Here is a 14116-nt window from a genome sequence, read left to right as displayed (position 1 = left end):
AGTAATGCCACCAATTTACATTTACATTGGCAATAAACGGTGAAACAAACCCTGCCCCCCTCCCACCACCCACTCCAACCCCCCAATCAGGTTGTAGCATACCCACCCTAAAGAAAGAAAAACACAAATTTATATTCATTATAACAGGGAATCTTCCCGTGGGGCGCAGCGAAACCGGCAAACGACCTTATTTTGCAAAAGGTAACCGGGAGTGCTGTGGATGGTGCTACCTGCCTAAGACCGCAGCAGTTCAAACAATAACAACCACCGTAATGGAGAGCATCAGAATACCTGGTAACATTTCAATCAACAATGCGCAAGTCCCACATTTTAACAGTTCAAGCAGCCAGTATATAGACCATACGATACCCAGATTAGTCATTGTCACTTAGGTGGTCTACTGTTGCCCCCTCGACTTCACGATTTCCCTTATTCTTCTTCCCTCCTACATGTTTAGCAAATATTAGTGCAGATTTCACGTCGGTAAGGAAGTGAGAAGTTCCGTTGAATTAAACTTTTAGCTTAGCTGGGTATAACAGCGAGTAAGGGATCTGTGCCTGCAAAAGGATTCGTTTTGCCTGGAGAAACTCTTGTTGCGCCGCCTGCACCGCTGGGGTGAAATCAGGATAGAATGAGATGGTGTTCCCCTTGTGTGTAAGCTGGCCTTCCCCCCTAGCCATCCGGACCACAAGGTCTCTATCCTGATAATTTAATAGCTTTGCTATGATAAGCCTGGGTGGTGCACCAACAGGAGGCTTCTGTCCCAGCGATCTGTGAGCCCTCTCCACCACAAAGACGGGGGGAGAGGTGAGGGTCAAACAGTTCATGCAGCAACTCTGTTATACAGCTCTCCATTTTAGATATGGCCGTCGTCTCCGGAATCTCATTAATGCAGAGGTTGTTTCGTCTCGATCTCACTTCTAAATCCTCATTTTTAGCTCTGATGACCCCCAGCAGCTTATCCATGTGGATCAGCTGCTCCTTTGTCTCCACCTGGAACTCATGAAACTCTGTGTGACGGTTTTCTAATACATCAAGACGCGTCTCCTGTGTCGATACCTGCGACTTGACTGAGTCCAGCTGTGATGTTAGAGTGTCCAGTTTTGTTTCTATGTAGCGGAGGCTGGAACGCATCTCTAACATAAGAGATCTCAGATCCTCTCCTTGATCTTCCACATGTGAGCCTTGCTGACCCTCCGTCTGTGCATCATGCTCCGACTCCGCATATCGGGTGGAGAGCATATTTTCAAATGTCAATTTCGGTTGTTTAGCGTCTTGCTGCCCATGATGTTGGAAGCACTTGAAATGCAACAAGCGAGCCCAGACCAGGACCATCCTGGCAAGACAGTAGGAGACCGCGGTATCACGTCCCCTGTGGTGCCAATACACAATACTTCCTCAATGCCGCGCCATCACCACCTGTGGTCTCCTCGTCTAACTCTGTGTTGTACGCGGCTACCAAACTGTTCAGGCCGGGATTATATCTCTTGTGCCTGAGAGTGTGTGTGTGTGTGTGTAGGTATTTATATAGCGCACTGCTACCCGTGGGCGTCCTGGCGCTTAGACCGCAGTGACGTGTGGCTACTACCCAGTTGCGCAGCCAAGCCCTCACGGTGTCACCCGTGGTGCACAGCAGGACCGTTACGCCCACAGGTCACAGCTATGGCCACTGCTTGGTCAGGCCCACCAGCCGCGGCTGACAACAGACCCCACAATGTCAATGGTTGTATATGGAGTGGCGTAGATATGGTGTGGCGCTTAGTAAAGAAAGGTGCTCCTATCCAAATTGCAATGAAAATGCCCACTGGATCACTCCTCTCCGTGAATGACTCTCTCCTAGGTCTTCCGTGGGTACACATCTATACAACCACACCCCCACAGAGCAGGTGCCAGCATTAGAGGGCAGCCCCTCGATATCGCCTGTAGTCGCAATACGGTGGTCGCCCGGTGATGAGCTTCCCCTGGAGCCACAGTTGTTCCAGCAGCCACCAATGCCTATTGTTAGAACTCCACTCCCACAACAGCCCGGGTGGTATATACAGCATGCCTTCAGTGCCCAGCAGCAATGTTCGTGTGCATCACAAAATGGCGGCCAGGTGCCCCCTTGCAGGGTGTCAGCCAGCTATAAAGCAAGTACTCACAGTTCGCTGGTGAGTGGGCAACTCCCAGCGTTCTGCTTAATGTCCTCAATCTCTGCTACACAGGGCCAAGTGCTAGCGTTGAAATGCCCTCATCGTCACGCCAGCCGTCAGCAGCCTAAGGCCCGTCGGCACCCGCGGGCTCAGTTTTACGACCTGCCCGGGCCCGCGCGTCGGGCGGCCCCAGATATTTTTCTTCCGCTCGTTGTCTGTCTCACCACATGAGCGCATGGGCTCCCAGCAGCCCCCCGCACCCTGTCTCCGAGGCGTTGCATCGCGGGTCCTGGCGCGGCCGCTGGGAGACCGACTGAGCCCCTCTCACCAGTGCAGGGCCTGTGTTCCAGCAGCAGCAGTGGGCTCAATGTTATTATTATTATTATTATTATCGATTTGTTGAGCGCGATTGCTGCCCAGAGGCGTCCAAGCGCTGAGATTAATGTTGGCGCATCCCTCCGGCAGCTCCACTGGGATCACATAGGTTTCCGGCGCTTGAACCTTAAACCGACTGACACAGCACTAGAGCTCAGGCTGGTCTTCGGATCTCTACCATCAGAGCCCACGCATATTTAGCTCTACATGAAGTGAGTTTTGGCAGTTCGACACCCACCCGGAGTGCAGGATTAATTTAGGATTCAATCCCGGCCGTTGGAGCGCACTCAGAAAGCGTCCATTCCGCTGCGCAGCAGGCCACGCCCCCTTGAAATACATCTTTAACTATTGTAAATGTGTTAAACTAAACTAAAAATATTTTTATCAAGTCCAAATTTACAAATAAATTCCCGCCTAAAGTTTAATGCATCAATAGTTATTAAAAGTGGTGCATACAATTAATTAAAAGTCATTTAATTATATTTAATAAACGTTATTGCTGCAATATTTTTTGAATGCAGAAAATGTTATTCAAATTATAATGAAATTAAAAAATCTATTTTTATATTTTTTAACAGTAAATAAATGTTATTATATTTGTAACTTTTTTAAAATTAACATTATTTCTTACGGGGTTAACCGCTACATTCCTGCGTCCATTATTTTCTATGGGAGGGTGTTGCAGTAAGTGGTTGGCCATGTATGGTGCTGTTCTTACTACTGTTACAGGGGTTGGAGGACTGTAAGTCTACACATTTGAATTACTTTACACTCAGATTTTGTGAATAGCCCAAAGTAGGATAGTAAATCAAAAGTGTTAGAGCAAACAAAGTACCATGTAAATTACTCACGAGTGCAACTTACTTTTTTGAGTAGCCCAATGGATTTCTATACCCTTGGGGGCATATTATCAAGAAAGGTTGTTACATTATCGCCGCTTTTATCGGCAGGAAACTGCCAATAAAATGGCGATAATGGGCTTGATAATATGCTCTATGAATTCCAATCGAAGCCCATATTAGATGTGAAGACATCTAACATGGGCATCGATTGGAATTGCATAGAGCATATTATCAAGCCCATTATCGCCGCTTTATCTGCAGTTTCCTGCCGATAAAAGCGGCGATAATGTAACGACCTTTCTTGATAATATGCCCCATGGTAACATACACATATATCTACAAAAGCACCCACAGAATACCTGATCTTCCAGTATTGTGTTGTAGCATTTATATAGCGATTAGTATCCCTACGTGGAGTGCTGAAGCGCTTGCCTACATGAGTTTTATGTGACACCATGTAAGGTGGGTTGTTGGAAGGATGCTGCTTTTGTTTTGATCCAATGTGGGAAGTGTTCCATGTCATGCATGATGACCACCGAGGTTCAGTTATCATGCTATGGGGCGCAGCATGTTGGATGATGATGCACAAGAGTCAAATGTGCATTTTTAAGGTTTTCAGTATGTTCTTAACTTTGAGCAACTCTGTAGGTCCCTTTACAGTATTTCATATGATATAGTCTGCATAGCTGTTTACTGCACTGGGCTCCCCAATCTGAGATTTTGTGTATAGTTCTGGTCCTGTGCTTGCATGGTTAGAGGGAGAGAGAAGTGGAGAGATCTGTAGGTATGGGCATTTTTATCATCCCATATCTGAGTGTCTATGTGAGATGTACAGAAGCAATCAGATTGTAATGTTATTTAGTGATTGCCTCATATTAAAGTCCTCCGGAATTGTTCAGTAGCATGCAACAGATCTCTTCAATTATTCCATGCCTGCTTATTTGGTGGTGTTTGGTTATTTGGCTGTGCAGTGCTGGTGATGGGCAAATCTCGTAGCAGACATGTATTGTGTGACTTTAATAGGGATTAGGTACAATGTGTTGCTGACCACTGCATATCATGGTTTTTGTATTATTGTGGACAATAACAGTTGCATATGGAAGTACAAAACTATAAAATGTCACGGAGACCACAGGTCAGCCCTTTTCCCTTCCCACCATAATCAAAGAAGATTGCTGGGTGAGTTGTTTGCAGTTCGTGGATTGTAAGCTGAGGATTGCACTTATTGGTGTCACTGCTTTTTGTTGCCTGGATGCAGGTGGTACAGTTAACTCGATGCCTTTTCAGTTCATCCACAACTGTAGGGCTCGTGCAAGAGACAGGGGGGTAACACAAGCCCCCTTTAGGGCCACCTCGACTCTTTAGGCCAAGGTCAATTCATGTTCATGAGATATGGGAGACTCAGGGGGGCTTTTTACAATCTGCAGGGGGGCATCATTTTGATTTGTGTCACTGGAAAGAGGAGAGAGTGGACTGAAGATGTGGGATGGTGTGATAGGGGGATCGGACTGACGCTGTGAAGATGAACCCGAAAGGAGTGGTAATGTGGTACAGCAGGGGACTGTAGGCTATAGGAGAGGGGGTGGAGTGGGCATTAAAGGCTATAGGTTAACTGATGTGACTGTGGCTGTGGGCTGGGGACTGCAGTATGGAGGTGGAAATTAGGCTGGGGCTTCAGAAAAACATTGGGACCCTTCACCTAGAAGCACTGGTCTACATACCAGCTATTGCTGGGGTGTGTCACCTGTGGCCAAACCAGCTGTTACTGCTGCTGCTAAAGCCGTAACGTAGACCAGTGGCCTGCTTGTTGGGAGTGTTATGCATGGGCTAGTACCAGATGGGAGAGCAGGCTGGGGCTGTAGGTGCTGGTGCAGAAGGGAGGAGCTAGCACTTCAGGAGCCAGTAAATTTAGAGAGAGAGAATTGAGGCTGTGAGTTGGTGCAAGAGAGGGAATCCGCATTAGGCTTTGGAGTTTGCACAGGAGGCAACTGGGATGGGGACAGAAGGAGAAAATAGGCAACGGCAGTGGGTTGGCACCGCAGGCTAAGGGTGCAGGGAACAGCCCGCCCTTCTGAGTGCCTAGACGATGGGCACAACGAACTGCTTTTTGTGTGTTTCACAAACTTAAATGGTTGAAGAAAAAAAAAACAGCCTCACACTCCACTGTGTGATTATTTGGGTAAGATAAACACCATTATCGGGAAGCTGTCTTCTCCAGTAGGTTTATCCTAACAATCAAAACATGATCCAAGCTGATGAGCACAGTCAGGTTGTCATGACGCCTCTGCTGGTCATGCTGCTGCTAGCTCACAAAACAATTCTCTTAGCCAGTACCTATTACAGAAAGGTGGTGGTTTTTCATTTTGCAGGCTTCCCCATCATTGCTGTTAACAGGGCAGCCACAAGGGAACAACCCTCAGGAGCCAACGGGAGTGCAAATACAGACGTTCTTAAAGGCCTCACACAACTTCTACCCAATCAAATACTGCACTCAAGGTAATCAATATTTCGGCTGGACCAAAGCTCCACTTTCAGTAGTGTTTTTAAAGATGTTTTCAGGTTATCACTTACGATACAGTGACGGCTGTACCATTAAGCCAAACCTAAAATGTACAGGTTGAAAACATTTCCAAATCCAATTCTGGGCAGTTCTCAACACTATTCACAAACAAACCTGGCGCTAATCCTCTGTCAAGATGCAGGTCCACAGGGGTCCTCACAGTGGCGTTTCTCCTATGGTAACAATCCTGATCAGGTCATACTTCTTGCTTGGTACCGGTGATCCCCTCTGGCATACGGGGTCACCCCCTTTCCACTACACACGGGATCCAACCCATCAGCACAGAAAATTACTTCATGCACTCCTCTGCTTGTATACAGGGTCGGCGATCCCTCATTGCACATAGGCGATCACCCGTTGGACACAACGATGATCATAGCTCAGTTCAAGGCAGCCTCCATTTGGCATACAGAGTGACCAGTTCCTTATTGCACAAAGGTGACAACCCATTCAGCACATAGATTCTCACTTCACATGGGCCTTAAACTGGAATATGAAGGTTGATTACTTTTTTACTGAACATGGGCAATGACCCAATTTGTGAAGCAGTTGTCTCCTTGCACCATACGGAGAGAATTCACATGGCAGGATTCCCCACTGGACCTCGCTCCCTCCAACACTCCCCTCTTCCTCACAGGGCACACTGGCCTTGGCAAGCAAGCAGGTGCTGTTGCTCCAACTCCATGGCATGGGGAAACAACACTTACAACGCAACTTTTACAACGCACTACCTTTACAACAAAACTTTTACAACGCAACATCCATTACAACGCATACCTTTACAACGCAACCATTACAACGCATGTCACTACAACGCATACCACTACAACGCATGTCATTACAACGCAGTCATTACAACGCATACCATTACAACGCATACCACACTATCCAACACTTACCCTACTGTTGCACCCCCTGGAGTTAGAATAGTAATTTTCACCCCTACACTATTCAACACTTACCCTACTGCTGCACCCCCTGGAGTTAGAATAGTAATTTTTACCCCTACACTATCCAATACTTACCATACATGCTATGTAATGGTATGCGTTGTAATGGTATGTGTTGTAAATGTAGTACGCGTTGTAGTGAAATGCGTTGTAAAGGTAGTTTCAAAGAATTCGTTGTAATGGCATGTGTTGTAATGGAATGCGTTGTAATGGATGTTGCGGTGTACAAAATGTGTTGTAAAGGTATGCGTTGTAAAAGTATGCGTTCTAACGACATACATCCCATGGCATGTGGTCTTGGATTCCCTAGGTGATGTATACTCACCCAGCTGGGAGAATCCCCGTCTTTGGTAACCAGTCCTGGTCACAGGCAAAAGTCCTGCTTCTCCTCCTCTCACTGCTTGACATTTGACAAATGTTGGGGTCTCAAGCTCCCCTTCCTATAGTCCATTTCCAGACACCAAATGTGATTAGAGTCTGAGTATTTTGCATTTATGTTGGATGTCTGCTTCCTTTTGCTTTTTCTTCTTTCAGAAAGCAGTCCCTCACAGTAGAAGACTTCAAACACAGGCCATGGGAGCGACTAGAGTTCACACCTGGATGTCAACCACAGTGATATGTGTATCAAATAGTTTGCCCATGGCCTCAGCCCTATGCTGTATAAATCATATCAGCCCCATCTCCTTCCTGAGATCTGCACAGGCCCCTTCCTTGTGACCTCTCTCTGAATCAAGGAGCACCCTTTGAAGTGTAAGGGGAGAGCGTGGCTTTCCCTCTTCCAGTGTGTGTCTCACCCAGGTTCCAGGAATACAGCAATAAATAAATCTGTCTGAGGGGTTTCTCTACCTCCTCTACTCATGTTTCAACATGCAGCTCAGGGTCTCCCAAAATGGAACCCAGAGGCCTACATGTATTGTACCATTCACAAGTATACATACACCCAGCACATGCATACAGCATACACGCACTGCACAGCATTAGATGCTTTATGTATTGTACCACTTAAAGGCAAACATACACCCAGCTTATGCATATAACCTGCATGCACTACACAGCACTACAGTATTGTATTATACCAATCACAGGTATATGTACACCCAGCACATTCATATGACGTACACACACTGCCCAGTAATGCTTAATCATTGTATTGGACCACTCACAGGCATACATACACCCATCCCATGTACATCACACATGTACTGTGCAGCACTACACACCAAACCAATGTCGGCGATGGTTGAGTTAAGCATACAGCAGCAGAACTTTGAATGAGTGAGCCTGTGGGCCTCACTCTAGTGACACAGGTAAAAAGGCCTGTTCACTTCCACTGATCACTACATGGTATGCTGCCACCACCGCGCTTGTGCTGCGTATCTCCTGGTAAAGGCAATAACCTTTCAGTACTATGAGGGTAGCGTTTTGGATGCCCCTCCCTGACCATCAAAACTGCTATCTGTGAGACAGGCCTCTTTCAAGACACACACACATGATCAGTGTTTACCTATGATACACACATCAGCATTAGGGATTCAGACATCAGTACAGTTGGGGCACTCAGGGCAGGGGTTCAAGTCAATTGACATGATGAGGACCTTTCCATCCCAACATGTCCAAACTGTGTTTCCAAACTGTGTTTAACCTCTCCGACGCTCATGACGAACTCAGCTAGTCATGAGTCACAGTGGAGCTGTGCTCATGACGAGCTGAGCTTGTCATAACGGCCGCGGAACGCCCACGCGGGGCTAATTCCCCTCCTGTGCGGGCGTTCCACAGAAGTGGGCAGAGTCGTGTTGAGCTCAACTCGTCCATGAGCACAGCTCCACTGTGCAGCATGACGAGCTGAGCTTGTCACGAGCAACGCGGCGCCGCGCGCAGCCCCCTCCCCCGCTCCGCGGGGGAATTAGCCCTGCGGCGAAGTGGTTAAACATGTTCTAAATCAAAGGAAACTGTACCAACCCTACATGTATGTCAAAAGAATGGATTTTATGCCATGGCATTCTCTGTTTAATTTATTACTGGATGACTATTTGAAGAGAAGATAGACAATTGAATCCTGTAGCCCACTCCAACAGATGCATGTTTAACATATTTGCCCATGCTCCTGCCTACCGTGCCACTGTCAAATAGTCGAGTGATGAGTGTCAAAGTGATACCAAAATTACTTGCATCATTATTGTGCAAGAAATCTAAGCACAACTTTAAACCAAATAGATCCTCATACCTAGTCACTTAGAATTTCCGATATAGTTGGAAAGGAGAGATTCTGTTCAAAACATACTTTTTGAGAAATGCAGAAATCTCAAAAGTATTATTACCTACTGTGTTCCCGAAGCTACCTTTCCGGGACAAAACTGGCAGAATGTATTCATGAAACTTCCTTGAATTCAGGAATTACCCATGAAAACAGGTGCCGAAAAATATGATTTCCAAGGAAATTACCCATACCTCAGGTGAAATCGCAATTGTGCAGAAAACGATCATCCCAGTATTGCTGAATCCAGGTGTGAAATTACAACATCAGAAATTCTCACTCGTGTTTGAATCCGAGCTACAGATATTCAGCCATCTTCTTGGTAGTCTTCTTTAACTGAGATAGTTAACCCTTTGTGAGGCCCCTCTTGAACTGCCGGAGAGAACAGCTGGGTCAGCCCTAATTTATAGGCCGAAATTCCTGAAATAAATCACGAGACGTAGTTTTCCTAATCCATATCCAAATGTTTATTTTTAATCTGTTTTGAAAAGAGCTAACATTGCGTCAGTCGGTTTTCTACGAAAATGCTGAAATCCAACATTTTAAAATACAAACTTGTCCAAAGTTCATCTCTTGAGCCAATCACCTCATCTTTGACTTTTCTTTCAGCAATAGAAGCAAAATCTTCTGTCATAATTTCAATGAAAACAGGCAAATAAATGTGTGTTCTACTTCTTTTTCTGGCTTCGTCATATATTACGTTTTTTAGGCAAAATAATATCAATTGTTTACAGGGGCACAGCTTCATCGAGGGGGGATATTTGGGGGCTTATGTATTTTGGGATAAATAGTTGGGTGCAGGTGCCTTCAGCCGGGTATGGTGAGGTGTGTGTCGGATTTCTCTGGGAAACTTTAGACACACAGACAAAAACGCACACACACACGCTCCCTCTTTCTGTTTGGAAAGACTTCAAAAATGTTAGTTATTTCAGAAAAGGATGTGCTTTGTCTCACTTAGCAACGCCCCCAATCCTCTTAGCGCCCTGCTTGTCTTATAATGTATTTTAAAATTAAATGCCAGCCCGATTGTTAGGAAATCTGAAGGTAACACACCCCCAATCTTACTGACCCGGCGACGCCCCTGTTTGGTTACAGAAAATATGATTGATGTTTCTGTATTTGAGACTCCTACCAAGCTTCTTGAATAAATGCCAAACTACTGAAAGAAAAGTCAGTACAGTGAAGGGGCAGACTGCCACTAAACGTACATGACCTAGCTGATGGCGACGTTGTGCACTAGTGGTACTGAATCAATGATTTAACCAGTGGTTAATTTGTAAAAAACATAAGTGCAGGGGCTCTCGTCAGGAGGCCGCTGGCGCCTGGCCCATTTCTCCTGTTAGCGCTACCTACAACAGAACTAACAAAAGTCGGAAGAGGATGTGGCCTAATGGCCAGAGCTGCTGGTTTTGGGGCGAGGGAACCAGGTTTGAGTGTCGGCTCAACATTCTATGATTCTGGGCAAATCACTTAATCCGCCTGTAAACGAATGTGTCCTTAACTGGTGCACATGAAACGTTCCGTGTTCTGAGGACCGGAAACCACAGGCTCAAATTAAGCACTGGGTTTAACAGAGCAATGTGGCCTACAAAGTCTCTTGCAAAAGTAACAGATTGTTTGTGCCTGGGAAGTTAGCTATTCATGAACTGCAAGCCGTCGAATAATGTTCAGTAGACTGCCTCGAAAAACACAACAGCCTCCTCACTGATTTTATTGCCTTGTTTCATTATGCATCTGAAATAAATTACAGAACGCGCCATGAATGGACTGCATTAATTACAAGAACAATGGACAGTGGGCCTGCACATCTTGAATGACGCTGCCCCTTAACAATGCAAGAGAGGATTGCAGACTTCCTGCAGACGAGAACCCTGCTCGCCATGGGTGCTTTGATCTTGCAGACCAGGTGCTCCCCCTTCAAAAGAGGCTTCTTTTACAGTTTAATAAAGACTTGGCATGAAAGAAACTCACTTTGTATTGATGTGTAAAATCTAAGGGCGAACGCACTGGCTTCACTTCTTTTGTGAAGGATTCCTCGAAATTTTTCTATCGAGTGTGGAAAAAAATGGTAGGGCGACTGGTATTCAAGACTCGCCCCACATGTTGTCATGCAGAGGTTTGACAGAAAACATAGTTCGGCTATTTTACCACGAAAAGAGAGGAAAACAGATATAGATGTACCAAACATTTTCAAGCAACATTCAAACTACTCACAGTTCTGCAAATTAGCACATTCATCAAGTGAATTTTCTAATTTTTTGCTGATTTATGTTGATGATGGCTCCCAATACAACATGGCCCCAGAGTCCAATAACAAAATAGACATGAACTATTGAATTTTTTCTCGAATAATGTTCGATGTGGTTAACTGCCTACGAATCCCATAAAAAATATACACTCTACCATCCCTGTCTCCTCATGTTCTTATGGCTTTCAGCTGGCCTGAAAGGTCAAAAATACTTTTGAAAGCACATTAGTCTTAGGAGCCTGTAAAATAAAATACATGATTCCAGATATGACATTCACTATACAATATTCATTTGGCACACGAAACTCAATAATTCTGGGAATTAAGCATTTGAAAAGGTGAATATCTGAGCCACTGCTAAAGTAGTGCGACCTGCTTACTACGACAATTGTCAAAGCAGCAACAAATGCAAAAATAAGAGATTCTCAAAGATTTGTGATTCTAATTCAACACATGAGTCTCATACCTCTCCATGTTCCAAGGGGACAAGCCGGGAGTAGTAGGACGTGCAGATCACTTCGTTGTCCTTCTTGTATGTGGGCGAGCCAAGCCTTGGCGTTACGTTATATCGAGTTAAGCACTCGGTGTCACTGATGGCATAATATTGCCATGGGGTGAAGTCAACGCCGTCAATGGAGCGCTCCAAAATCCAGTTCCCAGGGCGGGGAGAATTTGCAGCTTTGATGATGACATATGCAACTCGAAAGACCTAACGAGAATTAAAACATCTATCAATTCTAAGAAAAGAACTAAGATATAGGGAATGAGTGTGCACATTGAAACTGATTCATAACAGACAACGTTTGCAAAAACCTTATTCGTTCCAGTACATATGTAACAAAAAGCATTGGCAAAACCTATAGGTCTCGCCCATGCAAGATCTATTGGCTTTCCCAAGTTGTTTATCTATGTTGTACACCAGTGTGAATGCTGTACAGCATGCCTAAAGTTTGTGGTGAAGATGAGAGTGGCGTGGAGTATTGTGGATTAGCATTGCATGGCATAATGTGGCATAGAGTATCGGATGGTGGAGAGTTGTAGAGTGGAGTGTTGTAGCGTTGTAGAACGTAGTGGCATAGATTAGAGTGGTGTAGAGGCGCCTAGAGTACAGTGGCATAGAGTGCAGTGGAGTAGAGTACAGTGGCGTAGAAGGGTGCAGAGTAGGGTGTCGTGGAGAGCCATGTCATAGAAAGCAGTGTCGTAGAGTGATGTGCAGTGGTGCAGAGTGGAGTGCTGCACAGTGCAGTGGCAGAGTGATTCAGAGTGCAGCGGCATGGAGTACATTGGTGTAGAGTACAGTAGAGTGGCGTAAAGTAGAGTGCAGTGGTGGAGAGTACAGTGTCACAGAGTGCAGTGGTGTAAAGTAGAAGAGGGTAGAGTAGTGGCTTAGTGTAGAGTGACATAGAGTACAGTGGTGCAGAGTACAATAGAGTGGCATAGACTGCAGTGATGTACAGTGCAATGGTATAGAGTACAATGGTGTAAAGTGCAGTGTTGTAGAGTAGATTATAATGGCATGCAGTGTGGTGGTGCAGCATAGATTGGCATCGAATACGCTCGTTTAGAGTAGCAGAGAGTGTGGTAACATGTAAATGTAAATGTGGGTGTACTTGTAAAGCGCACTGTGACTCCAAGGAGTATCCTGGCGTTGAAGACTGCTGGGGAACCCGTCCTGTTTTTCCCTGTGAGATGGTCCCTTTCTGGCTATCTCCAAGGTGAAACCAGGCATCCCCGGCGTCTGTGGGGGGCCGTTTTAGAGATGAGGCAAGCTTAATGCCCAGAGATGCCGAGTGTGTTCCCTGGTTAGAGTAGGCACCGAGGCGAGAATTATCAAGTCCGTTTGACACTGGTCCACGACCCTGCCGCATCGGGAATTGAACGCTGGTCCCAGGCCGTTCTCTGCTTACGGGTCTGCCGCCTCTAACCAGTGAGCCACACCACTCTACAGAACATAGAGAAGAGTGGAGTAGAATAGAGTGATGTAGAGTGCAGTGCATAGAGTGGAGTGGAGTGGAGTGGTGCAGCACAGAGTGGAATGTCCCAGAGTGGAGTACAGTGGCGTAGAGTTCAGTGGTATAGAGTGGATTGTTTCAGAGAAGAGGAAAGTGGTGTAGAGTGAAGTAGTGCAGGGTAGGGTGCAGTGGTGCAGGGTACAGTGCAGTGGCACAGAGTAGAGTGGCATAGAATGCACTGGTGCAGAAGATTAGAGTAGCACAGAGTGGACTACCATAGAGTGCAGTGGTGTAGAGTGGAGCGGTACAGAGTGCAGTGCATTGGCATAGAGTAGACTGACACAGAGTGGAGTGGTTCAGAGCAGAGGGGAGTGGCCTAGACTGGAGTGGTGTAAAGTATAGTGGCAAAGGGTGCAGTGGAGCAGAGTGAAGTAGAGCGCGTTGGCATAAAGAAGAGTAGTGCACAATCGAGTAGAGAGCATAGAGTGCAATCGGGTAGATTGGAGTGATGCAGAGTAGAATGCGGTGATGCAGAGTGAAGTGGTGCATAGTGGAGTGGGGAGAGTGAAGTGGTGCAGAGTAGAGTGCAGTGGCGTAGAGTGGAGTATGCATGGTGTGGGAGCACCCTTCCATTACAAAATATGCCTTTTGAATTGACATGACCATTACATTTGCCCAGACATATAGTTTTATTAATAAAAGTAAACAGCACCGATACCATAATGTGTGGGCATTTCATCACCCAGAGTATTGATTTGTTTTGAACTTATTAAAATATTTGTTTCTATCACACTTCAGAATTA

The 14116-nt window shown here is 45.8% G+C and overlaps 1 protein-coding gene across 1 annotated transcript in view; it reads right to left on the bottom strand.

The window, feature by feature from the left end:
* Nucleotides 1–14116, bottom strand: part of LAMA1 (laminin subunit alpha 1) — a 533346-nt gene that overhangs the window by 346736 nt on the left and 172494 nt on the right. Inside the window, exon 4 of the mRNA XM_086965467.1 lies at nt 11828–12070. Coding sequence (XP_086821593.1) covers nt 11828–12070 — 243 coding nt within the window. The remainder of the gene's footprint in view (nt 1–11827; nt 12071–14116) is intronic.

This window comes from Lissotriton vulgaris, chromosome 4_1, assembly GCF_964263255.1.
Source record: "Lissotriton vulgaris chromosome 4_1, aLisVul1.2, whole genome shotgun sequence".
In the NCBI taxonomy this organism is placed as follows: Eukaryota; Metazoa; Chordata; class Amphibia; order Caudata; family Salamandridae; genus Lissotriton; species Lissotriton vulgaris.
This window is presented reverse-complemented; position numbering and strand designations above follow the sequence as displayed.